Raw genomic sequence first — 25,708 nt, forward strand, 5'->3', positions numbered from 1 at the left:
AGAGGAGAGGGAAGCCTTGATAGCAGGGGAACATGATGCACACACATGCTGCTGAGTGGTGTTAGCAATGAAGGTTTGTTAGCTCCAGCTCAGATTCAGCCCCACAGCCTTTCTTCTCAGGGCACTGCCTCACACATGAGGTTTGGGGAATATTTATGCCTTGAAGAGTGCAGAGCTGGTCATGTTATGCAAGTTCAAAGGCTTCTGTTCCCAATTCCTGCCAGGCTGGAGATGATTCACAGCAAAGGTAGCTCACGTGCCTCTACCTGTGGTCCAACTGAGTGGTAAAGTGAATAAACTACCAGTGGATAATACAGTTTTGCCAGTGCTGGTGGGGAGCACCCCCATGAACGCAGCAGGTATCTAACGAAGATACCTGCTATACCTATGCCTGTGGCACGCAGGCAGGCATACCCTCTTCCAAAAAACGGTGTCTCTCACCCGCAGCCAGAGACGGCAGCCAGCCATGCAGCCCGGCACCCTGCTCCCTCACGGCACACAGCACCCCGAGCTGGGGCACAGCACACAGTGCCAGGGAAGCCAGCCTCCTCCGGCGCAACCGGGGCTGCAGCCTGGCCCCGGCTTTCCCCTGCCGGGGGAAGGGCGGCATGCAGCCCAGACACGAGCTTGTCCAGCCCGGGACAACCTCTGACCTGCCCTTTCCTCCTACAACAGGGAAGGCCCATACTGGTGCTTTTGAGGCAGGCCAGGCACAGGGACCGGGGGCTGACCCCTGGTCCCGGGCAGGTCGCCGCGGCCGGTCCCGGTCCCGCCTCCGGGGCACAGCTCGGCCCGGGAGGCCGCCTCCTCCTCCCCGGGACCCCTGGGGGTCGCGGCTTACCAAAACCGCGCCCCTCTGGCGGCCTCTGCCCGGCCCCAAAAAACGCCGGCATTACCCCCCCGCCGCCGCCATGGGGAGAAGCGGGGCCGGGGCCGCTGCCCTCCCTGGAGCCCGTCCCCGCCCGCCCCGGCAGCACACCTGTAGTTGTAGCCGCTGAAGCGCTGGCTCTCCCGCAGCAGGGCCCTGTACAACCGCAGCACCTGAGCGCGGCTGGACGCTGCCATGTTGCCGGCACCGGCGGCTCCTCCCGCGGCGAGGCCCGCTTTTCCCCGCCCGCAGCGCCCGGGGCCGCCTCCCGCCACCCGCGGCGGGCAGACAGACAGGCAGGGGCGGGGGCAGCCGCGGCGGCGGGAGCGCACGGCCTGGCGGCGGCGGCGGTGAGTGGCGGCGCGGCCCGCCGAGCGGAGGGGCGACAGCCGGCGGCGCGGCTCGGGCCCAGCGCAAGGCCTGGGGCGGTAGCAAGGCCGCGGCGGGGGAAAGGCTCTTTGCTCCGGGGGGTGCCGGGCGGCGTTCCCGCGCAGGGCCCTCAGGGCCGCTCCCCTAGACTGGGCCGTTCCGGTGCAGTAACTCCACCGAGCCTCCCTCCCCTCAGAGCCGGGGGAGGGGAGCGCCCAGGCCTCGGCCTACCATGAAGCGCCGCCCCCACAGGGGTCCTCTCGGGTTGGGCTGGTGTGGAGGGTGACGAAGGGCCCCGAGCGCTGGCACAGCGCGGGGGAAATGGAAAAAACAGCATTGAAATGAACCGGTCAGCGGTAGTAGCGTGGCTACATGCGCCCGTGCTTGTTTTCTCGGTGTGTTGCGTGGGGAGGTGGCTGCTGGCGAAGGGGGGTTGGTACCGGGCCTGGAAACGAGCAACAGGTGGTGTGTATTCGGTGATGGCATCTACAGGGCTATGTAAGCTGGCAGTGAGTGTTGGCCTGTGCTGCTGTGCCAGGGTCTGGTGGGCGAGTTGGCCCTCTCTTAATATTGTGCTTTAAGTTGAATTCTGTTATTTGAACTAACTCGACCTGTGTAGTTATATGTTGGGTTCTGCTTATATTAGGTATGAGAGTCTCTGAAGGAGATTAGCAAGGATTTCTTGCATTTGTGCTTCTATTTTCAATGGGATATATCAATTTGCTTACTAATTTTCTTACTTTTTCCAGAGACCTGAGAAATGACTGTATAGGCTTTATCAGTGCCCTCCTCTAAGGTTTCCCATTTGTGCAGGTTTCCAGAAAGTGCATGGCAGTATTGACCTCTGGGTGAATTTGACACACAGGCCCACATGTGTTGAAACTGGCCTTGAAGAAGGCAGTACCTAGGTAGGGATCAGTGCTCACAGTGCCTGTGCATTGTACTGTCCACAGAATGAGAAGTTAACTAAACCATTTAAAAAGTGGGTTCTGCCTGCTTATTTGCTAAATCTTGGTCTTTTGTTGCTTTCTGCTATGGGGCTGGGGCTCTTTTTCTAGTTAAACGCTTCTTTTATTGTACCAGAGGCATTCTGATCCTTTTGTCGCTGGAAACAGCACATCCCTAGCATCGTCTTCTGATGAAAGCTTTGCTACTGCAGAATAAACTTGACTTTGTAACTTACAGGTATGATGCCCTAGCTGTATTTAATACTGATTTTTAAATATTCTCAAGAATAGGATTTATTTATAATAATTACAGGATTCCTACTTTCTCCATGTGATCTTTTGTATGTAGTAGGTGTTTATATGCATCCTAGGTGTTTCTGGCAAGAGTGCTTTAATTGCTGTTACTAATTGAACTCATTTTATTGTATATGCCCTTCATTATTTGTGTTAGTTGTGCAGCTGATGCAATTTATGGTTTATTGCGTAGAACTAAAATAGCTCTGTGCTTCTGAATGTAAATGGTATAGACACACATGGATTTATTTCAAATTAATCTTTACAAGTATGCTATTGTTTAGCAGCACTTTTAGGCTTCTGGAAGTTATGACATTCTATACATAGCAAATTTCTTGGATATTCTCTTCATCAAAACCAAAACTAGAAATGTTAGAGGAAATGTTGCTTTTCTTGTAGAAAAATGTAAGCAACTGAGATGCTGTGATAAGCATCATGCTTTTGAGGCCTTGGCTTGTAAGTAACAAAGCAATGTGTTTTGGGCTAGATTTTGGAATTCAGGAGACCCAAACAGGAAAATGTAAAGCAAGCACGCTCTTTTTTGTCTGTGGGACAAAATTCTCCTTGCAGCCCAAGCCATAGTGTTGATGCAGATGGCTGTGGAGAAGTGGAGTCTATCTGATGTGCTGGTGCTACCCTATCTTTGCTCTGTTGGTGGCTGGGGTGCTTAATATGTGTTAAAGCAGAGCTCTTGCTTTGTATCTGCAGACTTATCATCTTCCCTTAAAGCAGCTGTGGCAACCCTGCCCTTTGTTTTGAGTGTGGGCTTCAGATGGCTTAAAAGACACAGGTGTGTCATGTACAGAGCACAATCTAGTTTTGACAGTTCAGCAAAGTTATATGAAATCATCCTGTAGATGATTGTGGCAGTTATTAATCTAATTTTACAACAGCCATCTTTGTTATTGTGAGAAATACAGTTTTGATGCTACAGTCTTCAGCTCTAAAAGATGAGAGAGTAATTAGGAAGAAAGCAAAACATATTAGGTAAATTTTGTTTATAGGAACACTATTGATTTAGTATTTGTAAAGTACTTATGAATGATCTTTGAAATAGCCTCAGGTGCTAATCTGGTTCCTGAATCTCCCTGAAAGTTTTTGTGATTTTTTTTTTTAAATTTTTTTTAGATAACCATGTTTTTCTCTTAAAGAGGCATGGCAACCTCATGTTAGAATAAGCAATAAGCACATGCAATGTACTATCAAATGCAAAGTAAACATGCCAAAGGAAAAAAGAATTTCCTCTTGTCTCCCTTTCCTGGCTTAACCTTTATTACACTCAAGGAGGGAAGAGCAATTTTTTGAATAAACTTGACATCTTTGTGCAGATGGATTGATGCTGTTGACTGGAAAAAATAATTAGTTATATGTATTATTGCATTTTCTTGGAAGAATGGATTATGGTCTCAGAAGTCCTGTACAGTAAGTGGGCATTGCCTGTGCTGTGACTGGGTACAAGTGTTTCTGCTACCCTTCTCTGTATGTGCACTCCTGCTAGCCTGCAGAGAATTTGAAGGACAGGCACAGCCCAAAGGACCACTGTTGTGTCCTGTGACACTGGGGCCTAGGTATGGGGAGGCAGTAACGGTTGCTTCATTGACTGCCTCCTTATTCTGTGAGGTGAATCTACACCTGAATTTAATCTAGACACCAAGCCAGGACCAATCAAGAGATGGGCAGGTGATTTTTATTTTTTACCCCAAACTTCTCTGGTTTAAAACTCCGTGCTGTTTTATTGTTACACTTTATAGGGATGGGTCTAGAGATATGTTTTTCTTAATTGCGGCGATTCACATAATCATTGTTGAAGGTGGTTGGTGGGTGTTCATTTGTAGAGGAGTCTGCTTTTGGCGTTTGGTCTGAGGAAGGAAGGTGGCCTGTGCCTTACCTTTCTGCATCTTTTGGGATAAATAACTACTTTGAGAATGGTATAATAGTATCAGTATCTGGAGTAGTTACTAATATTTTAAATATGTAGCTGGCAAAAAAGAAAAGGAGGGGTGGATTTGGATGAAATACCTGCAGAGACCACGGACTGGTGTGCAAGGAAAGAGCTGTTATATTATCTGGTACATATTGGATGTTTTGTTATATATTACCAAATTGTTTCTTGTGGTACACTATTTTGGCTTTATGCCACTGCACTCAACGCTTTAAGAGGGCACGTGATTTCCCCCTATGCCCCTGTTCATGTTTATTATTTTTCTTTGGGGGTCAGAATGATAATTGATTGTTGTGATATTATAATCTCTCTGAATTATTGTTTTTTTTCGGTTTGTGAAGACATACTAACTTTTTGCTGCTGCTGTGGTGTGGTTGCTCTCTCTTCTTCCCTGCTCTTAGTTCTTGATGGACAGTGTTGTGCACAGTGAGATTCTACCCAATGTAGAGTAGGACATTTAAAATAAGGACTATAAATCACAAGAATTTGGGGATTTCAGTCATAAATGTAACAAACTATAACAATTGCCTGTAGTAAGATTTCCACAGTATCAAAAGGAGGCCTTGAATTACTCTGCTTTTTAAAAAAATATATATTTATTTTGTTGCCATATGCAAAAGAGCATTTTTAATCAGGAGGAAAAACTTCCATGTTTCAAATTCAGCTATGCTAAATTATTTGTGTATTTTGGGAGGAAAAAAAAAGGGTCAAAACTCTTTGCTTAGTCACTTTTTGTGAGTTACCCCATCTCTTTCCAAACTGAATTGCAGAATGCTGTGTATTGTTTAAAGTAAGACTGTAATAATAGTAATGGGAGTGGGGGGAAAAAAACCCAAAAGAATAGTGGGTTTTGTGTTGTAGTACTTGGTCATGTAAGGGAATGTCTCTTTGCTGGTTCAAGATCTCTCATGCTGCAGCCATCAAACTGAAAGAAACACTGAATTTTATTTTCCTTGTTGGCCTCAGTTTTAATCTTCTAACTTCCCATGGCCATGTGCAACACCACAGGATTTCATGGGCATCATGTTGCCTGCTAATTATGTATCATGTTAAGCAGCTGGACAGTTCAGCAATTGTGGAATAACATCTGGATCAGTGACATACAGTGTTGACATATACCATATTGATCTTGAAAGGTGTTGATAGTGGACACATGTTGGTAAAGTACTTCGAAATGCCTCAAATAAAAATGCTATGGAAGTCCAAAATGAAAAGGATAATTTTGTGTTACAGCAATAAGCAAGAGAAAAATAACAGTGGATTAAAATTACGAATAATGCTTAAATGTGTAATAGTTGCATCAAATGTGAATGGCACTTCTAACCTTAATGCTGATGAAATCCAAGGTATTTTTCAAGACAAGAACCCAATGAGACATGAATGTATTTTTGATGTGTGGTTGGTGGTTGTACTGAAATCTTAGTGAGAAACTTAAATCCTGTCCTTCCAGCTTCTGATGATTAAGTGTTCTAATCCATGATGTCATACGTTCAAAATGCTTTCTGTGCTGCACTTTGCAGTGTTTTATCTAATTTAGTCTCAAATAACTTCCCTTTCTGTGGGAAAAATATTCTGCTATTAAGAAATATTTTCTGACGCTCAGCCTATGCCACCCTCTTTCATTTATGCCCCTTAGAGTCAGGGTGTGTAATTCTTCTCCCTCTTCTGTGTTTTACACTATCATCATATTTCTTCATAGCTGTTATCCAGCCCGGCTAACTTATTTAGTTATTTTGATTTTTTTCTTCCTTTTTTTAGTGGATATTGAAATTTTTTAGGTTAGGAAGTAAACGTAGCTGTAAAACAAGGTCTGGTATTTTGTTTAAGAGCAACTGAGAATCTCTTTGTAGCCACCCCCCTGTATCTTTTTTGCTGACTTGTGAGTTACAGTTCACCAGGTTGGTTACAAACGGTACTGCCAGCCTTTTTTGTTAAAGATCGTAACTGCATCTAAGACATCTTGCTAGAGTAAAGTTTGTTCTTCCCTTGAGTTTATTTTTGTCATATGAATGTGTATGTGCATATGTATAAAAGCATGCGCACAGTCGTGTGGTGGTGGTAAAGGTGAAGGTTGTGCTGTTCATCCCAGATTCCCCATGCTGCAGTGTTGGGGATTCGTGCACAGCTAACACAGTGCTGTGGGTTTTTTTCTGGTTACCCAGTCCAATAACCCAACTACAGGAAATCAAAACCAACGTCCTGCTTGGGTGCATCCTGGTTCTTCTCCCGTTCCCTGGATTATGGGCATGGGCCCCCTTGTCAGGTGATACTAGGGGGGTAGCTCTGCTCAAGTCACGGGCTATTGCTGAAGTCCTTCCCTGAAAGGAAATACTTCTTATTTGATTATTTCCTGGAAATAATTCCTAGAGCAAAGTATCAGTGGGGGTGGAAGTATCATGTTGCTATAAGGTAGAATGGAGCTGATGTATGAAAACATGTTATCCAAGGTAAAATAAGTTGAAAGTTCTTGTATAATATGTTGAAAAGGTGTTACTGGGGAAACTTGTGACATCTGAGAATGGGATGTTGGAAGACACTAATATTTTTATTTTTTTTTTAGGGAAAGAAAGGCTAAAACTGATTTACAATGGGTGTGTAAAGCAGCAAGGATTAAGTGACTTGTAAGTAGGCTATCTGTTTAGCTTTCTGACTGATGAGGGGAGGGGGAATATGATTTTTTACTTGTGTTTTCATTTTATATGATGCTATGCATTCATATGACTTTTTGTTCTGGTAGCTTGGACTTTTGATCCCAAATTTAAACCCAATAGTTTAAATTTGAAACTGAAGCAAAGAAATCTAAAGAGACTATTTCTGGAGCGGAAAGGAAACTATGGAGCAATATTTTCATTAAATGAGGAAAGTGATATACCCATATTAATGAATTGTAGTAATTGTAGAATTTACTTGATTTTGCATGGTCCTTGACATTTTTGATCTTTCGTTCTGTGTGACTATCAGTTTTGTGTTCCCAGAGCTCTGGCTAGTGCTCATGGTAGTGTACTGGGGACATGTTTCTAAATATATCATGCTTCTGATGCTTTTGTAAGATAAGATGTATTGTCAATATTTCCTTATATGCCTTCACACTTCTAGACAGAACTTTCTTTTTTAATTTCTGTTTCAGTTTTTTATATGTGGGGTGAATGTGCCAAAATTTATCTGTCAGCCAGTCGCTGAAGAAAAGAAATAAAGCACTGACTAAAGCTAACGGGCAAAGGAAACAGAGCTGAGGAAAGATTATCTCTGCTTGCAGGTAAGTAATTACAAATAAATTTAGCTTTCTGAATCTGCCTTTGCACCAGCACTGACAGCCTTTTAAGGTAGTAACAAGTTTTCAGTCCTTCTCCATTTTAATTAATAATAATTATAATTAAAAAAATGTTTCTTCATCAACTGTTAAAGACAGGTAGGCTAGCTACCTAACTTTACTTTCCATATAGAATTAATGCATTTCCTTACTCCTAATAAAAAGGCAAAGAAAATAATGACAGTCAAGATATAAAGATAGGTAGATAATGATAATAGGTAGATTGGTAGAAGATGATAGTCTTCTGAAGGACAAATTCTATAACCTATATAATGGCGTATGTCCATATCTTTGAATATAACCTCTTTGAAATCTGTCCAACTACATAAGCAATTAAGTTGCTGTTCAGTGTGAGAACAGGAGGCAGAACTAGGTTCTCCTTACTTTACAAACCACTTAAAGTAGATGCAAGTTAGAATCCAGCAAAGGATGCTGTGGTGAATGGGGATTGAGCACAGTGAGTTCTTGGGAGAGGCAGTAGTTATGGCCTTACAAATCCCACTGTTAACCTTCCAGTCTGTTACGTTCCTGCCCCTGTAGCGCAGTAAGCTGAAGGCAATGTATATCCATGTCTCTTCATAAAAGTTTTGTGTCTTAGTTCAAACTGGGGATGAGCGTGGATTTAGGTGGGAATGCAGACCTATGAAATGGAGCTGCCAGCTTTCCTGTAGGGGTGGGTTTAACATTCTGCAGAAAGGCAGGAAAGAGGAATGGGGGAAGAAATAGTTTGAAGTACTGTTCTGGCAAGATCTATTAGAGTTCACCTGTCTTCACCCTGAATTAAGTATCTCCCTCTTCTAGAATTTCTGTGATTAGCTTTTTGAAGTATGCTTTGTAGCCTAGGATCAATTTTGCCCAAGATCAGGTTTTGTGTGGGGTTTCTTTTATTTTGTTTATGGTGGGTTTTTTTTTTTTTTCTCCTTCTGGCACTCTACATGCTTTGTTCCCTTTAATTTATTTCTATGCAGGTGATTTTCATACAAAAGGCAAAAACTTTTGCCTTTTTTTGGAAATAATTCCTGGTGAAGTATGTATGTTGCATCTAAAATGGAGAAAAACCAGATAAACAGAGCAAATTATCAGGGTCCTCACAGACTTAATGGTGCTTCTTTTAATTTTTTGTGTGTGTGTGTGATTTCAAAATCGGTTTGACTTTCAAGACAGTGTTCAAGACCTTCATTGAGAGTGTTCTTATTTTGGGGAGCATTTTCATAATCTGATTGGCTAAGCAGTTCATTATTGTGAGTCTTCTTGAGTACACTTGTCCTTAAATGTCCAAAGTAAGTCTTTCATCTTGCAGTCCAGCAATGTGTTGGAAGACTGGTGAGGCAGCACAGAGGCTTGATAAAGTCATGTGGGATTTTGAAGAAATATATCATCCATCCACCTGTGGTAAATTTAGTGCTGGAATCAAGGAAATAGCACCAGAGTAGTTAAAAAATAAATACGAGTGTATAGTAAATACTAAAAGACCAGGGTAAAGGAAACCAAACTGAAAATGTTTATCAGTGCAATCTTAGTTCATTTTCATTTTACCTTCTAAAATTTGTATTGCTGTGAAACCAACTGTATTGAGACAGATACTGTGATTACGTGAGACTTGCTGGCAGAGCTGTCTGTATTGTTTGCAAATCCTGCTGTTCGTGTGCATCTGGCATTTTGTGTAGGTGAAATGGGTTGGATAGAACTGTGTCATTTAGAAACTTATGTGGCAGGTTGGTTTTATTTTTTCCTTTTACAACATGCCAGTCAATACTGCACTCTGTGTAGGCTAGCTGCTTTTTCTTATACTTCTGTTTTATTTTTTCCTACTTTATTAGTATTTCTAACCCATGTGATTTGGGATCAAATGTAAATGATGACACGGAATTTCTAAACAGATTTTGTTTGCTGTAACATCATGTATATTTGCAATTATAGACTAAGATTTTGGGTTAATAGTTCTTGAGAGATGAAAGGGTCTTCTTCTAAACCCCATTAACATAAGGGAACACAACAGCATAAATCACTAGCACATAAATGGAAGAATAAAAAAAATCTGGTCATTGATTTCTATTTCACTCAGTCAACAGAAAGAAGCTTCGGTGATAGGGAATCATACCAAAGCAATAAAGGCTTTTGCATTATGTAAAAAAGCCTGTCGGAGTAAATAGGATTTACTTTTTAGTACAACTTGTAGGTCCCACTTACATGTTTCAGAGATAATGGGCCCATATTAAGGAGAGTGAGTCCTCAGCAGTGTTTTAAAGTAGAAGAAAGTATCTCAGCTATTTTTCAAAAGAAATGTTAGCACCTGGGTAAAATTACAGAAATCAGTTTTTACTCATTGTATCTTAAACTATAGTAGTCTGTGTTGTTCTGCAGCCATGTCTTTACTTGGTCAAGAGTTGAATTTAGAACCATTTCTTACATGTCTGGAGCCAGGAAAAAAAACCCAACCAACCAAACAAAAAAAACCACCCCACAAAACCCCAAACTGCTAGCATTGTTTTTAATTGGATGACTAAAAGCGCCTTTGCCAAAATCTGCTCTGGCAAAGCAAAGCAGAAGAAAGATGATAGGAATTTCAGTCATTTTCTGACACCTCTGTCTTTAGACTTGGACAGGCATTCAGTGAGAAGGGGCAAGCACACGAGGAGATCATTTTATATTCCAATTCTGGATTTCAGGGCTCCATGAAGGATGTTTTTGCACTGTATGGGAATAAAATCCTGCTGCTTTGACTCCCCGGTCACAAAGTTCCCAGTGGTGCAGCACAGCTGTCCAGGGCTTCTGTCAGTAGCTGCATCAAAGGAGATGTGAGGTGTGCTAATAAAGGCTGCAGTAACATCATTCCCTTTCCATTTTTTTGATATGGTTCTCTAACATGAACTAGAAGGAGGTGCTAAGTGTAGACCTCTTTGGTTATACCTACAGAACTTTTTGGACTTGGATGTGATGGATTTGATCAAAGAAAATACCTTTTCTGACAAGAAATTCTTGAAATCTGTCTTAGAGTTGGAAGGATGTAAGGTGGCCAGCTAGGCAGCATTGCATACACAAGTATTATTGAAACTATGTCTAAACACCATTTTTTATTTAAGCTTGGGTCCTGGTATGGATGGATTGTGAAGTTTTAGGCATAGACACCATTTCCACTGTTGAAAGCCAACAACTTCAGTTTTCATGTGACTGTTGATTCTTGGACAGGAATGACTGGGTTTTATTTCATTTTCCTATGCAATGCTCATTAGATTTAAGACCTTGTTTATATAATGGCTAATAACAGTGATGCATATATTGTGTTTCCAAATAAAGATTTTTACAGCAGCTCCTGTCCAGCTCTGCTTTAAACAAATGAGAGCCTTTAGGCTGAACTGAATGGACATCTGCTGAAACGCTGATTACAAAGAGATAGAACTGAGTGTCTGTGCAGTACTGGGAGCTCAATTTTGAGGTGCTGAAATTAAATTTTTAATGCAAACATTTAGTGAAAAATAGAAAGTGAAAAAGCATTATTAACAAGAATTGAATCACAGGCTATTCAGGTAGGTTTCATAAATCAAATGTCCAGTTTACTGAAGTTGTCCAACAATTGTGACATTGCACTCCAAACGTAATTAAAAATAGACAGTTATTTGATCTGAACATTCATTTGTTATTTCTTTGACTTCAGATGACTTCAGATTATCTGTCTATTAATCTTAGGAAGCCTTTTAAATTTAGTGCTCTATCTCTGGTGCATTGGACTGACATTTTCTATGCTCAGATATGGCAATATATTAGTGTAGTGGTGTATAATGTAGCACATTTAAATTTATGAGATTAAACCTGTATATGAAAGATATAGCAGAAATCTTCTAAAGCTATTGATGTAACAATAATAGTAGTAGTCTGTTTTCCTTCAAAACCTGGAGTAGTCTCTAATATAGCTTTATGGAAAAGATTACTTAATTGTATGTAATGTAGTCAACTGTCAAATAATTAATTTAAAATTCGGATCTGAGGGGAGATACAAAATCTGTAGACTCATATGGAGTCCTCTTCACTTTCACACTGTTGGAGTGCTTCTGATAAAGAATAAAGAGGATGGAGTATCAGCTAGCTGCCTGGAACTGATCCACAGCTCATTGAATTAAATGGGAATTTTTTTCATTAACTTTGATCATCCTTGGATTGAACCTGTATGCATATGATTTAATTAGTAGCAAGCCTGGGAAATGCTGGTATGTTGGCTTTTCTAGTGTCTTACCTACTGAGACGGTAATTATATAAACCAATATATTTATGTATCTATGACATGGCAAGTGCAGGAGTACCCACAGTTGGCTTTCCTAGTGCTGCTAAACCTCTTTTTCTTGCTTAAAAATTATAACATTATATCTGATCATCTTATATTACACATAAAACAGTTGTTCTTCTATGTAATAAATATTTATATGCTGAAAAAGGCAGTAGATTGTAACTTCATTGTATATCTACTTTTTAACCACATAACCCCCCCCTAAAGTTATATTTAACATTAAGCATTAAAAATGCAGACTTCTGATAGATTGTCCCTACCTGAGACCAAAAAGGAGGTTCTCTAATGTCAATGTTTGGTTGTCCAATAAAGTAAGTTTTCATCATGGATTATGTAGATACCTTCTAGTATCTCTAGTAATGCTGTCATTTTGGGTTTTTCCTTTTTTTTTTTTTTTAATTATGAAAGCGGTGCAGCTTTATATTGGGAGGTGCCTTTACAATCTATGTGAGATTGAGGGGCAAACAGAGGAAACCTCTCTGCATAAAGTCAAGTTCGCAGGAGGTTTGTAGGCAAAGCCATTGCACGGTCATAGTTCAGAATGGCTAAATGTCTCACCTGAGCGTTTGAAACATTTTACCCTCAAACGGATTTCTGTCACATTAATCCATGTTGTGTTGTACCTTATTAGATGAGCTGCCCCGACACCGTAGCTGTGGCAGTTCATGAAGTTAAGATACTGTATGGTGCAAGCGATGAAGGGTGGTGGGAGCTGGCTGTGGGTATTGACACACAAATTGACAAAATTGTGGGATGTAGATGTTCCACGTAGATGTGTCCTGTGTTTGGTTTGCGAACATTGGCGGACCTTGATGTGAGTCTGAATGGTTTATGGTCTAAGAGTTTATGAAAGCTACCAGGCTTCTTATGTATTTGTAGCATAAATAGGAATAGTAGGTATAAATAACAACTATTTTTTTGTTAGCTTGTAAGCCTTTCTCAATTTAGCAGTTGTGTAACTAGCCATAAATCTGTCAGTTGGGTTTGCTTATACTTTTGATAGTTTGCACCCAATTTTTAGCACAGTAAAGAGGGATTCTCTAAGGTGTCAGTTGCATACTTGTCAAAAAAAACTGGCCTAAAAATTTACGTCTGTGTCAGTCAAAAACTGTGCAAAGGAGACTCAAATTCTTTTGCAGAGGCATTTAAGAGTTACTGAAGCAACATTAAATATTGTACCAACAAGATGCCGAGTTTTTAGGTGGTATTTTCGCTCTTGCTTCACAAGAAAAAGGTTTCTGTAGTGACTGCAACATACCACAGGACACAGGCTACTTCTGAGGCAGACATTGCCTTCTTAATGGTCAGGCTATGCTGATGTGTGATTGTGTATCATCTACAATGACGTTGGGGGACATGTATTACAATAATATCTGTATGCTTTAGGGGGTAATCCAGACCTCGGTAAAGAATGGAGTAGGCAATCTAAGTAGTTACTATTTTGTCTCTAGCTGCTGCTTGATGGACCTATATTGTCACTTCTGCATTTGCGTTTGAGAGGGGGCCTGGGTAAGCAAATGATTTTTCTCACTTGCCTTTGTTTCTTAAAAAAATCAGTAACTTCTTTTAGATGGAAAACTATATTCTTAAGGTACAAGTCTGAGAAACAGGAGAATGAAAATGTATATGTGGTCTACTTTTTTGATGCCAAATAGGAATAAAGCAGAAAATGTGTTGCGAAGCAAGATATCATATCTTGTTATATATCTTGCAACAGCATAGGTAAATGGTCAGGGTATTATTGTACGAGTCAGGAGAACTTCTCTTGCTTTGTCACAACCTGCTTTTCAAAGACTGGCACAAGATTTTCACGGATATAATTAGAGAATAGTTATCTGACCTCTGCTGATTAGGAGTTGGGATTTGGTTTCTTGTGTTTGAATATGTCAGTTCATCAACTTCTCTGGCTCTGATGTAGCTTATTGTTTCCCTGTAGTCTACTGTTTCAAAAAATTATCATCATTGCTGTCATACCTCCCAAGACCTTTGAAAAAGCAGACCTTTAAAAAGCAGTGATTCTGATTCTTCTGCCCAGGATCACCTACAGAGAAATGTGCAGTTTGTGTTGAACAGCGCCTCTGTGCACACATGGTTTGACTTTACGAAGTCTCTCTAGTAATTCCTGTCCATCTACAGTGAAATGCAATGGCAGCTTGTTTCAGATTTCTGGATGTTAATCAATGTGCTAACAATTAAACGTGTTGCAGCCCAGTGAAAGCAGTGAGTACACTGGATGAGTAATATGAAAGAAGTGAAATGGATGTACATAAGTGTCATCTGCCCCCAGAGTGTCAGATTGCCTGTGTGTTCTTTGGCAAAGACCTTTATCAGTAAGAATAGACTAAAGCTGTACCATTTTTGAGAACCAGAGTGCTACTTTCACTTAAGTTGTTGCTGGGTGCTATGTTTTGCTGTCACTTTTTGAAGACACTGTTGGCTTGAGTTTAATATTATTCTTAAGAATTCCAGGTTTTAAGCATAGATTCCTAAGGAAATAATGGCTGTGAGGTGGTATTTGTACATCTGTTGTCAGCTCTCCTTTTCCCACTTATCTTCAGTAAAATTTCACAATAGGTGTCCAGATTGCCGAAGACAGCAAGTTACAGGCAGTGTGTGAGAATAAAGGGCTTAAAGGAGAGAGACTGTATTAATGCCTCAGCTAAAGCAGAGGTAGCAGGATGAATTTGTCCCTTATCACTGAATCCGCCAACAAGCTTTGCCTCCAGACGTAGAGGAAATAAAGTTTTGCTGGTTCTGCTGCTTGCAAAAAAGCTTATTCTAAACTGCTTTCCCTGAGGATGAATTATGTTCCATTGGCTGACACATCTTACAGAAGGGAAAAAGAGAGTAATACTGTCTGAAATATTTTTAGAAGAACTGAGAATGGACACTTTCTGAAAAAAAAAAAGTGCATGTGTTGTATTTCACACTATTTTAGAAGAATAGTGTGTCTACAGGAGAATGCTTGAGATAAAAGATGCTGTTTTTCCTAGTCTTGGAGATCATTAGCAAATGCTGGAATTTCATAGAAATGATAATCAACTGTAAATGTAAGCTGTTAGATTGCTGCAGTGGGAGAAGGCTGCTTAGACAATAATCCTGACAGTAACACATCTACTTCATGTAAAGCTGTCAGTGTGTTGCTATCTGGAAGAGTACACAGTACCTTGTCATAAATGTATCAGTTTTCCTCCTCAAATGAACGTCTTAGTGATGTATGAGATCTTAAATGAATTATTTTTAAATGAAAGCTATTTTCATTTTGTGGTTTTAACCCCCTTGCCATAATTAAATTCTGAAGAAGAAATATTCTAGATGTTTGGAATATAAATCCAAAACTAAGAAAAATAATTTTGCAGACTGAAGTCCAAGAAATAAATTCATCTTTGACTTGTTTTTGTAATCCTGGTTGGTTGTTTCACTGTAAAAATCACAGTGTATTCTTCTAGTGTACTTTCTTTTTTCTCAGTGATGTGGATAAGCAGCTCTGCGGGAGAATTCTGTTTTCTTCACCTTACAGAGTTGCAGAGTCCATCAGTATATTGTCTTGGTAGCTAGATGCAAAAAGAAAAGGAAAGGTAAGGCATTGGTAGTACATCGTGCACTTCAGGTCAGATGTAGACAAGGTAGAGAGTAAATGGGATTTCTAAGACCTGAGAAGTGGATGTATAAATGTGAGATTTCTCTTTGTGTGACTTGTCAAGATAATTGCGCATATTTGAATCTTTCCCAAGTTTTGCACGTGTAGTCTCTGCCCATTCTCCCTTTTTGAAGACATGAGTTCGCTCAGCTATAGGTTTGGTTTTGTGTGTTAGCAAGCAAATGTATTTTGTGGGTGTCTCTGTATGAGGAGCTCATGGGGGGAGAGCATTAAATTCAAATTAGCTCTAATTAGATTGCCTAGAGAGGTTGTGGAAAGTCTGCCCCTGGAGACATTCAAACCCAAGTAGACAAGTCCCTGAGCAACCTGCTTTGTACAGGGTGTTGGACTAGACCACCTTCAGTGGTCTCTCTGAACCTAAATTAGTCTAGTATTCTGTAGTTCTATGAATTACAGAAGTGAAGTTTGTATTCCCTTCTAAAGGAGGCTGGTCTTTGGGGTTATTGTTATCTTTAGCAGATGTTAAGTCCTGTCATCCCTAAGCCCAGCTCTGTGACTGTCCACCTCTTGCTGTCATTAGGCTTTGCTTTCCTTGTGCCAGTTACGCTCCTCAGGAGAATGTAACTGTCATGATTAGTTAGTTATGAATGCAGGTCTGTCTCCCACTTTCTGATGCATTAATTCTAAAGAGGATTATATTGGGTTTGTGTGGCTAGGTTTTGGTAGCAGCGTGGATGCAGGGGTGGCTTCTGTGAGAAGCTGCTGGAAGCTTCCCCTATGTCCAATAGAGCCAATGTTAGCCGGCTCCAAGACGGACCTGCCGCTGGCCACGGCTAAGCCAATTAGCAATCTCAGTAGTGCCTCTGGGATAACGTATTTAAGAAGGGGGAGAAAAACCTGCACAACAGCAGCAGCAGCCGCCAGAAGAGAAGAGTGAAAATATGTGTGACAACTTGGCAGATACTCAGGCCAGTGAAGAAGGAGGGGGAGGAGGTGCTCCAGGCGCTAGAGCAGAGATTTCCCTGCAGCCTGTGGAGGTTAACGGTGGAGCAGATATCCGCCTGCAGCCTGTGGAGGACACCATGCTGGAGCAAGTGGATGCCCAAAGGAGTCTGACCCTATGGAGAGCCTGCACTGGAGCAGGGTCCCGGTGGCAGGACCTGTGGCCCCATGGAGAGGAGCCCACGCTGGATCAGGTTTGCTGGCAGGATTTGTGACCCCATGGGGAACCCACGCTGCAGCAGTCTGTTCCTGGGGGACTGCACCCTGGAGAAGGGACCCATGCTTGAGCAGTTTGTGATGAACTGCAGCCTGTGGGAAGGACTCGCGTTGCAGAAGTTCATGGAGAACTGTCTCCTGTGGGAGGGACCCCATGCTGGAGCAATGGGAGGTGCGAGGAGTCCTGCTGCTGAGGAGGAAGGAACAGCAGAGACATCGTGCGATAAACTGACCACAATCCCCATTCTCCATCCCCCTGTGGTGCTGAGGGGGAGGAGGTAAAGAAAATCAGGAGCGAGGTTGTGCCCAGGAAGAAGGAAGGGGTGGGGGTAAGGTGTTTTCAGATTTTATTTTATTTCTCATTATCCTACTCTGATTTTGTTTGACCATAAGTGAAATTAATTTCCCCAAGTTGAGTCTGTTTTGCCTGTGATGGCAGTTGGTGAGTGATGTCTTCCTGTATTTATCTTGACCCACAAGCCTTTTGTTCTATTTTCTCTCCCCTGTCCAGCTGAGGAGGGGAGTGATAGAGTGACTGTGGTGGGTGCCTGGTGTCCAGCCAGGACCAACCCACCACAAAGACTATATAACTGAGACTTTAAACAAGAGAGTGCATGCTGTGAGCAACCAGGATGTAGAGCAGAATTCCTGTTGCTAAACCATTGGGCTCTCTTCCTGGATCATGTAATCCTGGAGCTCACACTTCTTTCTGGAGTGATCTAATTTGGAATGATTGAACCCAAAGAGAGGGCTCATGTATCCAGAGAGCAAGGTTCAACAAAAACTCCTTTCCTTATACTCCTCATTTGCTTAGTCCTGCAGTTTTGGTAGGGTGTTTAAAACTCTATTTCTTTAATCTTCTGCTTGTACTGAGAAAGGTGCTCCTTTGTGGTACTCGTCACCAGGGAGAGGAAGCCACAAGTAACAGCAGTAGTTAATTACCCAGTTTGAGAATTGGAGGTATCCATTTTTCCTAAAGCAGGGGAAATTAATGCAATTCCTAAATGTGGTGGAGAAATGGAACTCTCACTGTATTATCTGTATCCCTTTCCCGTTACTTCTACTAAAGTTTTTTTGAGCAGTGGCAATATCCCGATGTATGCCTGAACAATTAATACAGTGGGCTATCTGATGTGAATTTGATTGCCTGAGCAATGTAGTACATGGAAAAATCCTCTATGTGACTTGAAGTGGTTTGACAAAGGAGGATGTATTTTTCCAGTTACCATTCCCCATGTGCATAGATGCAGAAACACACATGCATCTGTCATTGCAACCAAACAGCCTGCCTTTTTAAGATCATGCCTCAAGTGTGCATGGTCAACCCAGAATCTGGACTTAGGTGACCTTATCCTGCTACTGGAAATATTCAAAGTAATTTGACTTAAAAAGGGAATGCTAGTGATTTCAAATTGAATTGCTTTCCATTGCTTGAAATATGAGGTGCTATATAAAAATAAGACAACAAGGTAGTAGTATTTTTACAGGCTCTCCTTCAAGATGCTGGTCTGCCAAGAATATATTAGGTAATATATTTACATCGTGAAATGGTGTCATATTATACTTCACTCTTAAAATGTAATATTGTGTAGTACCTAAGATTTGCAGCTGTCAAACTGTATCCGTTCAGAGCATCACTGATGATCTTTTGCAAAGATCTCATCACCAGATGTGAATACAAACTCCTTAGAAAACTGTGGTGATATTTTTCTGCTGATGATTGCTAATAGAGTTTCCCTTCCGATGGACTGGCCAGCACCTTTTGATATTTATAACCTGTGATTTGCATTTGGAACTAGACTCTCTAGATTTTACCCTCATAGGAAGCCAGAGCATAAACAAAGCTATATGTGAAGCATCCTTTCTGTAGAAAGCTGTTTATGGTAATTTTTGAGGGTTCTCTGTTAATCCTGAACTAAAATCCTAGATACAAATAAACCCCGCCCTGGGGAGTGAATGTGCACCAGACTGTGACAACTGCTGTGTAATGCAAATTACCTTTACATCTTCTAGTTGTCATCATCTCTTCTTATATAAGGTAATAAATAATATAAATAATATAAATAATTTTAAAAAGCTGATTCTTGAATATTCAGGAATAAAGACTCTGGGCTGACTGTTGCAACTAAGACAGCTCTCTGCTGTTGCTTAGTAGCAACAGGATGTCTTACAAGTGGCATAAAAATCTGAAAACCTCCCTTCCTTGTTTTCTCTAGATGCTCTAGAAAGATATTGTTAGGTTCACTTTATGCCTTTACTCTTTTTGATTCTTGCAAGAAAAAAATTGATATTTATTTTCTCAATGAGATGCTGAGTGCTCCAAAATGAGATTAACTCAACAGAGGAATGCAAAACCTTTTCTACAACAAGCAACTTTACCCAGATGACTTACTTGCTGAAAATAATTAAGGATATCTGGGTAGCTGAAAACTTTCATGTACTGTGTACCAGGAGGAGCATCTGGTTTTTGTGCATTTGTGTTTGCTTTGCTCATAGAAGTTTCTTCATTTTCCAAGGCAGGCAGGAAAACCAGCAGAATTATTTGAACAAAACTCCCTCTAGCACACTACACATGCACGCGCACACACCCACACACCCCCCTCAATTCACCTGACAGAAGTTGTTTTCTGGAATAGGAAGACAGAGAACAGCATTCACCTGTCTGATAGTAGGCTAGTTGCACTTTGCCAGCACTAGGACTAATGTCCTAGAAAGACTCTGATGTTCCTGAGGTAGAGTAGGAGCTGAAATAACCTGGTGCCAGCATCAGCAAAGATTTCAAATGTTTAATTTGTCCTTCCAGTGTGGCTAAAATAATTCATTTCAGATGTCCACTCTCTTAGGAAGCAATCTTTTTAAGTGGGTAAATATTGTACTTTTAAAACCATTTTCCACATAATATCTGTTTATGAGTAGAAATAAGCCAAAATGAGCTTATTAAAAAAACCCTCGGTGGCACATGACAAAACTGAGGTTCTGTACTTATTGTGGCATTGATTCCCCATTGATTGTTCTGTTTATATGAAAGTAATACTTTTTTCAAACTACTGGCTCTTCAGGCTCCGATATTTAAATTGGAATGGATCCTTTTGCTGGTTGTACTTCTACAAATAATGGTTTCCAGAAGTAAAATTGTTATGGGTGTGCTAGTTACCAAGTTCTTTATTTTCAGGGAGGCTGGCACTGACTGTTATTTTATCTGGTTCTTTCTTGTAGCATGGGCAAGATCTGCCTGCCACAGCAATGTACCTTACTCATAGCCTGTTGAAACACAGATGATTTAAAAATTGAAGTTAAAAGTTGCAGTAAACTAAAGGAGGGAAGGAATAGTTTGCTGCTAACTTTGGATGATTAACATTATAGGAACTTTAAGTTTTCTCCTGATGGATTTTTGTAATACAAGTTAAAAACTAAGGACATTTGTTTTGCATGCAAGTTTTCAGTGATACAGCCTTTGCCTCAACTGTTTCATAAAAACATTTATTTAAAAAAACCAAACAGCTTTTTTTAGTGGTCTAGAAAGGGGATGTAATGTGATAGTTAAAAACCTGTAACCTGACCTTGAAAGTTTTTGTTTTGGTGGAAGGCTTTGTTCATTTCGATTTGAAGTGTGTCTTCTGTTTGGCATTGTATCTGAGAGTTCCCACTCTTAACTCACTTTACTTCAAAAAGCGTAGGCCAGTTCACGGACGAACCAAGTGTTAGCCTTTTTTTATTACTTGACTGTGGGTTCATGCTATTACAGGGAACATGAAACAGTGGAAACAATATGCATGGCTACAGTCTTTTGTGCTTCCGAGGAAAGAGCTGGGTTTTGCAGCTGGTACTTGGTAAAGGTGCTTGGGACTTTAAGAACCAAGTGTCTCGCTTCAGTCCCAGGAACAGTTGGTCAGACTTTTTGGAGCTTTTGTTGAGCTTTTGTACAAAATTTTGAAGACAACCAAGTTTAAAGGAATCTACACAATCAAAATAACCTTAATTTTGAAGAAATTAGTGTCCTGAATATTGAATTGAACAGAGAACTAAGCTTTCAGTAGTGCATAGCATTTTCTGTGTTGCACCCACTGCAGTATCTGCTTCATTTTAGTATAGGCAGTTTTTAAAACTGCTCTTTGGACGTTTTTAGAAATCTGTTGTAGTAACTCTGGTCTTGTGCATACAGACATTTACAAAGCTCTGGCCTGTGTGGATATAAGTTTGCTCACATTTTGTGATTTGTCTCCTCAAAAGTGCTTTCTGTTGTGTTCTTCCTTCTCTTCATACATGTTTATGTAAGCATATTTTAAATTTAATTTTGTCACATTTTTGCCATATGAAAGGCAAAATTTAGCACACAAGATTTATGCACAAATAGTATGATAACTTTGTATTTGCAAAGGTGGTGGTGAACATATAAAGGCCTGTAATGTTCTGGATAACTTTTTGTGAATCCAGATGGTTTTATGTGATTGGATTGCTTTTATTGAAGGGGTAGAAATTATGATGTTAAACAGAACAGGGTTGGGTTTTTTTTCCAGTATGTCATCTATGGGAAAAAAATACACTTCTGAATCAAAATGTCAGCTTGGAATCTCAGTCTTAGCAAATTTGGATTTCTGCTCCAAACTCTTATGCCTACATTGCAAAAAGAATGTTTGGAGCTGATAAAGATTAGTGCTAAAGAGGAGGCATTTTGCTTTTAAACTCATGAAGGCAAACCAACCTGTATGCTCTAGTTTTTCATCACATTTCTTTTTGTAGTGGTACTTTGAAAGACCTGAGCATTCCTTATTTTATCTTCTGCCAGCTCTAACCTCCTTTCTCAATCCACATTTAGAATCATCAGAAGGATGGTACTTGTTGCCATTTGGGGAGGCCAGCAGAGGAGGTAAACTGGGCTTGTACCATGGTTCTTGTACTTCTTTTTGACTGGAGATACTTTCTGCTGCTGTTACCTCCAGAGGAGTAATAACGTTTTGAATTTTGAACTGCCCCTCTCATTTAGGGTTTTGACATCAGTTGGCCAGAGATATCTTTGTAAAGACATTTTGAAAGCCGTGATAATTACGAGCTTTTGCTTATTTAAAAGGAAGTTGTTGGAGCTTTCTGTTGTCGTGAATTCTCACAGCTACTGACTTGCCACGTACTTCCAAGGGTCATCTTAAAGCATTATTGTGTTCACGGAAAGTAGTTGTTAAGCCATGTAAGACCCAAATAAATCTGCTGAAAGCATGTGAATAGTGCTGAGGGAATTGTATTCTTTTATATTTTTTTCTAGTAAGGGATATTTATTAGGGTGAGCAGATGGGCACTACTCATTTTTGGCATTCATTGATAAGCCTGCTACCTCTCCAGGTGGCCGAACAAACATGATAACACTGTGGCACTGTTCCCATTTTATTTTTTTCTCTCAGACTAGTTAGTCACCTGTCTCTGTTCTCCTCATTTATAGCCATCTGCTGGATGATTTTTTTTTTGGTTGTTCTCTATTCTTAAGTCACCAAGAGATCTCCAGCAGGGGCTGATGCAAAGACTTTGTATGCTTGCTGGGCTGAGTATTGGGCTCAAGGATGTCATCTTTTTGTCATCTTCTCTGTAGCCAGCTTGCGAGTTTTATTTCCCCCAGCCTGTTCATATGAAGTAATCCACACAACACTGAATTATGCTTGTCCTTAGTGGACTAGTCTACCACTTTTTATTATGAATATAGTGATTCTCATACTTTTTTATCTTGAAATATTAAGTCAATAAGAACAATTGAGAATCCCTCCTCTGTTGCATTTGTTCTCATCACAAGAGAGCAGAAGAAAAGAAATTTGATTAAAACACAAGCTTTATCTATATAAAAACACACTTTAAAAAGTTTAAACAAGAGTTGTTTCTTTTCTGAAGAGATTAGACAAGGGACATGCTTCTAAAATGGAAAACCTTTCATTGTGAGTGTGTGAGACTGTCTAGACTGTGTTTAGAGCTAGCTGTGTAGGACTAACATACACCTATCATGAGCATGCATCTCTGAAATAGGCCAGTAGCTGCTTCTCCCTGCTTGCTCATTATTCCTGTTGGTCTTCTCACTTGGATATTTTTATTAGAATAAACGTGCTCCATTTTCTTAGCAAGTCTTTTGAATATACAGTTTTCCTGTCTATTATTTTAAAATGTATCACCTGGTTGGATTTGAGAATGGGATCAACAAAAGGCATATGCTTGATACCAGACCAGACAACTCTGGCTGAAGGGCCAGGCCACTGTTTCACAACTGTTTCCCTGTACTTTCCTACTCTTCTTTCATTCTTCCTCGGAAACTCATCTTCCTTCCTTCGCCTTGGAGGGCAAAGCTGCTTCTGTGTGGGTGGGGAGTGAGAAGTCCCCTGCACTCTGCCCTGGAGAGACCCTGGAGGGTTATGTTATACATGCAGGCCATGACTTCTCTGCTGTCTTTGGTTGAACACATATTCAGTATTTGGCAGAGAGCAACTCTTTATCGCTTATCTTTCTCTTGAGTCCAGCCTTATTCCTTGGTGAATCCTACTGAAATAGTGGACATTGTTGTGGAGTGAGGAGCTGTTGTTTTGTGTGTCTAAAACTGCTCTGGTGGGAACTATAGAGATGAACTCATTAGCAGTACTCGTAAACAGCTTCTGAGCGAGCTCAGCTTCCCTATCCCTTTGGAGAGCCAGTACTTGGCTTTTTGACCTTGTTCCCAGGTTTCAGTTTGTGGTTGCAAATTTTATTCTCTAATATGTTATTAAAACTGATATAGTCACCACTAGAAGAAAAGTCAATATAGATGAACATGTAGCTTAGCTTTAAGTATTTAAATATGTATAGTGTGTGGCCACAGGTATAGGAAAAACAGAAATTTGATCATATTGAACTCAGAATTACTTGTTTGTTACTTGCTAGTTAAGATTATTCCGTCATGTTGATTTTGAGGTTTGGAAGCACTGATATACCTGCTCTTACTGCCTAGTGGCAATACCATAGAGTATGCAGTTTGAGTTTCAGTTCCAATTCCTCATTCTTGATTATGCTTACTGGAAAACAGTAGAAATGTTTTTCCTTGCAGACATCTGGGATGTCTTTTCCTCCTTTCCCCCCAAACATTGTACTGTCAGTGCGTCTTTTTGTAGCTCTTGCTCTCAGCTGTTTCTATTGAAAACTGAATATTATGAGATCTTTCTAATTTCTTGGCTTGCCCTGCCCTTTTTTCCCCCTCTTATTAGTTGTATGGTTCTCCTTGCCCTGTACTGTATTTTGCTATATGTAGCTGTTGAGTTTCTCTTGCCACCACCCATCTAGTTAAGGAAATGTCTCAGCACCACATTATGCTTATTACGGTTGCTGCATTATTTCCTCATTACCTGTCCTTCTTGCTCTGCTGTTTTAATAAATTGCTGTTGTCAGTGATACAGAAAGGACAGAGGTAAATGACATGCTGGAATTCCACTCTTTACCTCGCCAGATCTGTAGATTAGGTTTTTTGTTTTGATGGTATGAGGTTTTACGGTTTATTTTTCTGAGTGGTAGTGTAATACCTATTCTGGGATTTATGCTAGTAATAAATTATTGTAATCAGTTCAATCAGCAATAGCTTGAGACCACTGAGAACTGATGTAATCCACAGTGATAAAGCTACCGGGTAATCAAGAGCGAAATTTATAGATATTAACATATATTTACATTTTTTACAGAGTTCTTACTGTGTTCTTAGAACTTTTCTGCATGCAAGTTTGCCTCTGGTGAATGATATACTTTATCCATGGCTTTGAACTCTTAGTAACTGGGTTTTTCTTCTGTACAAGTATTCTGTTTGATGACTTTGCATTTTTGTAATTTTGAGCTTTAAAATACAGTAAACAAACTGCAGTGATGATAGTAGTAGTTGGTGATTTGTGATGGAGAAACATGTCAACATAGTTAAATTTAGTTTGACCTCAATGATTTGTGAATGGTCATTGAAATGACCAGTGAGCAGTGATATGTATTCCATCTGCGTCAGTCAGAACTGCTTGAGAGAGAACCTATATATGTTTTCATCACTGGAGTCTATATTGGTTTTATTTCAGTAGTTTAAGCCCCCCATCTCAAGTTCAAGGTATACTGCTGATATTGGAAACATTTGGATTAACTTTCTGTGGCTTTTCCCTAACCTCTGAAATGAGGCAGCTCTTAAGTCACAGAATGGATTGGTAAGGAACAATTATATTTTAATGCAGAAACCCCTAAATGAATGTGACAGCTGAGGACCACATGTGTTTCTCATCTTGCTTCATTTCTTGCAATTAATTTTCTATTCTAACTCAAACTTGTAGAGAAACCTGCTTAGTGGATATAAAAATAGGCCATCTTTTGGAAGAAGATCGAAAGTGTAGACTCCAAAGCAGTGATTGATAACAGGTGCATCCCTTCCATTTTAAATCACCGTACAAATGGCCCAGTATCTAATGCAAGGCATATATAATGAACTATTTCCTTGAATAAAGGCTGACATATATAGGAATGCCTCAGTGTTATTAGCTACATTCGTTTATTTAATAATGTAGAAATAAAAGTGTTTTAAGAGAGTAATAAAGCAATATGATAAAAGTGTAGGTATTAACTGAAATGCTTTGAGCGAGCATTTTTAAGTTTTTGTGGTGAAACTTGCTCGTTTGCCCCATTTGAGGCAAATGTGTCCTTCAAATTGAGAAAAATTTGAGTGTCTGTCAGTGCTAAATTTCCCTCACTGCTGTTGCACATCTTTGTTTAAAGTGTTCTCCGTTACTGCTGATCTTCCACTTGGTGGTTTTTTTAAGTAACTGGGCTCAATCCTACTGTCAGTTAAACCAGTATAGCTACATGAAACATCTGACCCATAGGTCAGTGTTCTGTCTTTTGCGCTCATAAAGGCCTGAG

The 25,708-nt window shown here is 40.3% G+C and overlaps 2 protein-coding genes across 12 annotated transcripts in view; one reads left to right on the plus strand and one right to left on the minus strand.

The window, feature by feature from the left end:
- Positions 1–1,114, minus strand: part of LYRM4 (LYR motif containing 4) — a 94,871-nt gene extending 93,757 nt beyond the window's left edge. For 4 of the 5 annotated variants that reach the window (XR_010371603.1, XM_064443547.1, XM_064443545.1 and 1 more), the window contains exon 1: positions 980–1,114. Coding sequence is in view for 3 of the 5 variants with exons in the window: in XM_064443547.1 (XP_064299617.1) it covers positions 980–1,065 (86 nt within the window). In the remaining 2 variants the exon portion in view is untranslated. The remainder of the gene's footprint in view (positions 1–979) is intronic. The other variant, XM_064443548.1, reaches the window with a different exon arrangement.
- Positions 1,097–25,708, plus strand: part of FARS2 (phenylalanyl-tRNA synthetase 2, mitochondrial) — a 252,560-nt gene continuing 227,948 nt past the window's right edge. For 4 of the 7 annotated variants that reach the window (XM_064443539.1, XM_064443536.1, XM_064443543.1 and 1 more), the window contains exons 1-3: positions 1,134–1,218; positions 6,981–7,041; positions 7,548–7,676. The gene's annotated coding sequence lies outside the window, so the exon portion shown is untranslated. Of the gene's footprint in view, positions 1,219–1,503; positions 1,587–1,611; positions 1,633–6,980; positions 7,042–7,547; positions 7,677–25,708 lie in introns of those variants that run through there. The other 3 variants (XM_064443537.1, XM_064443538.1, XM_064443541.1) reach the window with 3 other exon arrangements.

This window comes from Phalacrocorax carbo, chromosome 2 (genome assembly GCF_963921805.1).
Source record: "Phalacrocorax carbo chromosome 2, bPhaCar2.1, whole genome shotgun sequence".
NCBI lineage: Eukaryota > Metazoa > Chordata > Aves > Suliformes > Phalacrocoracidae > Phalacrocorax > Phalacrocorax carbo.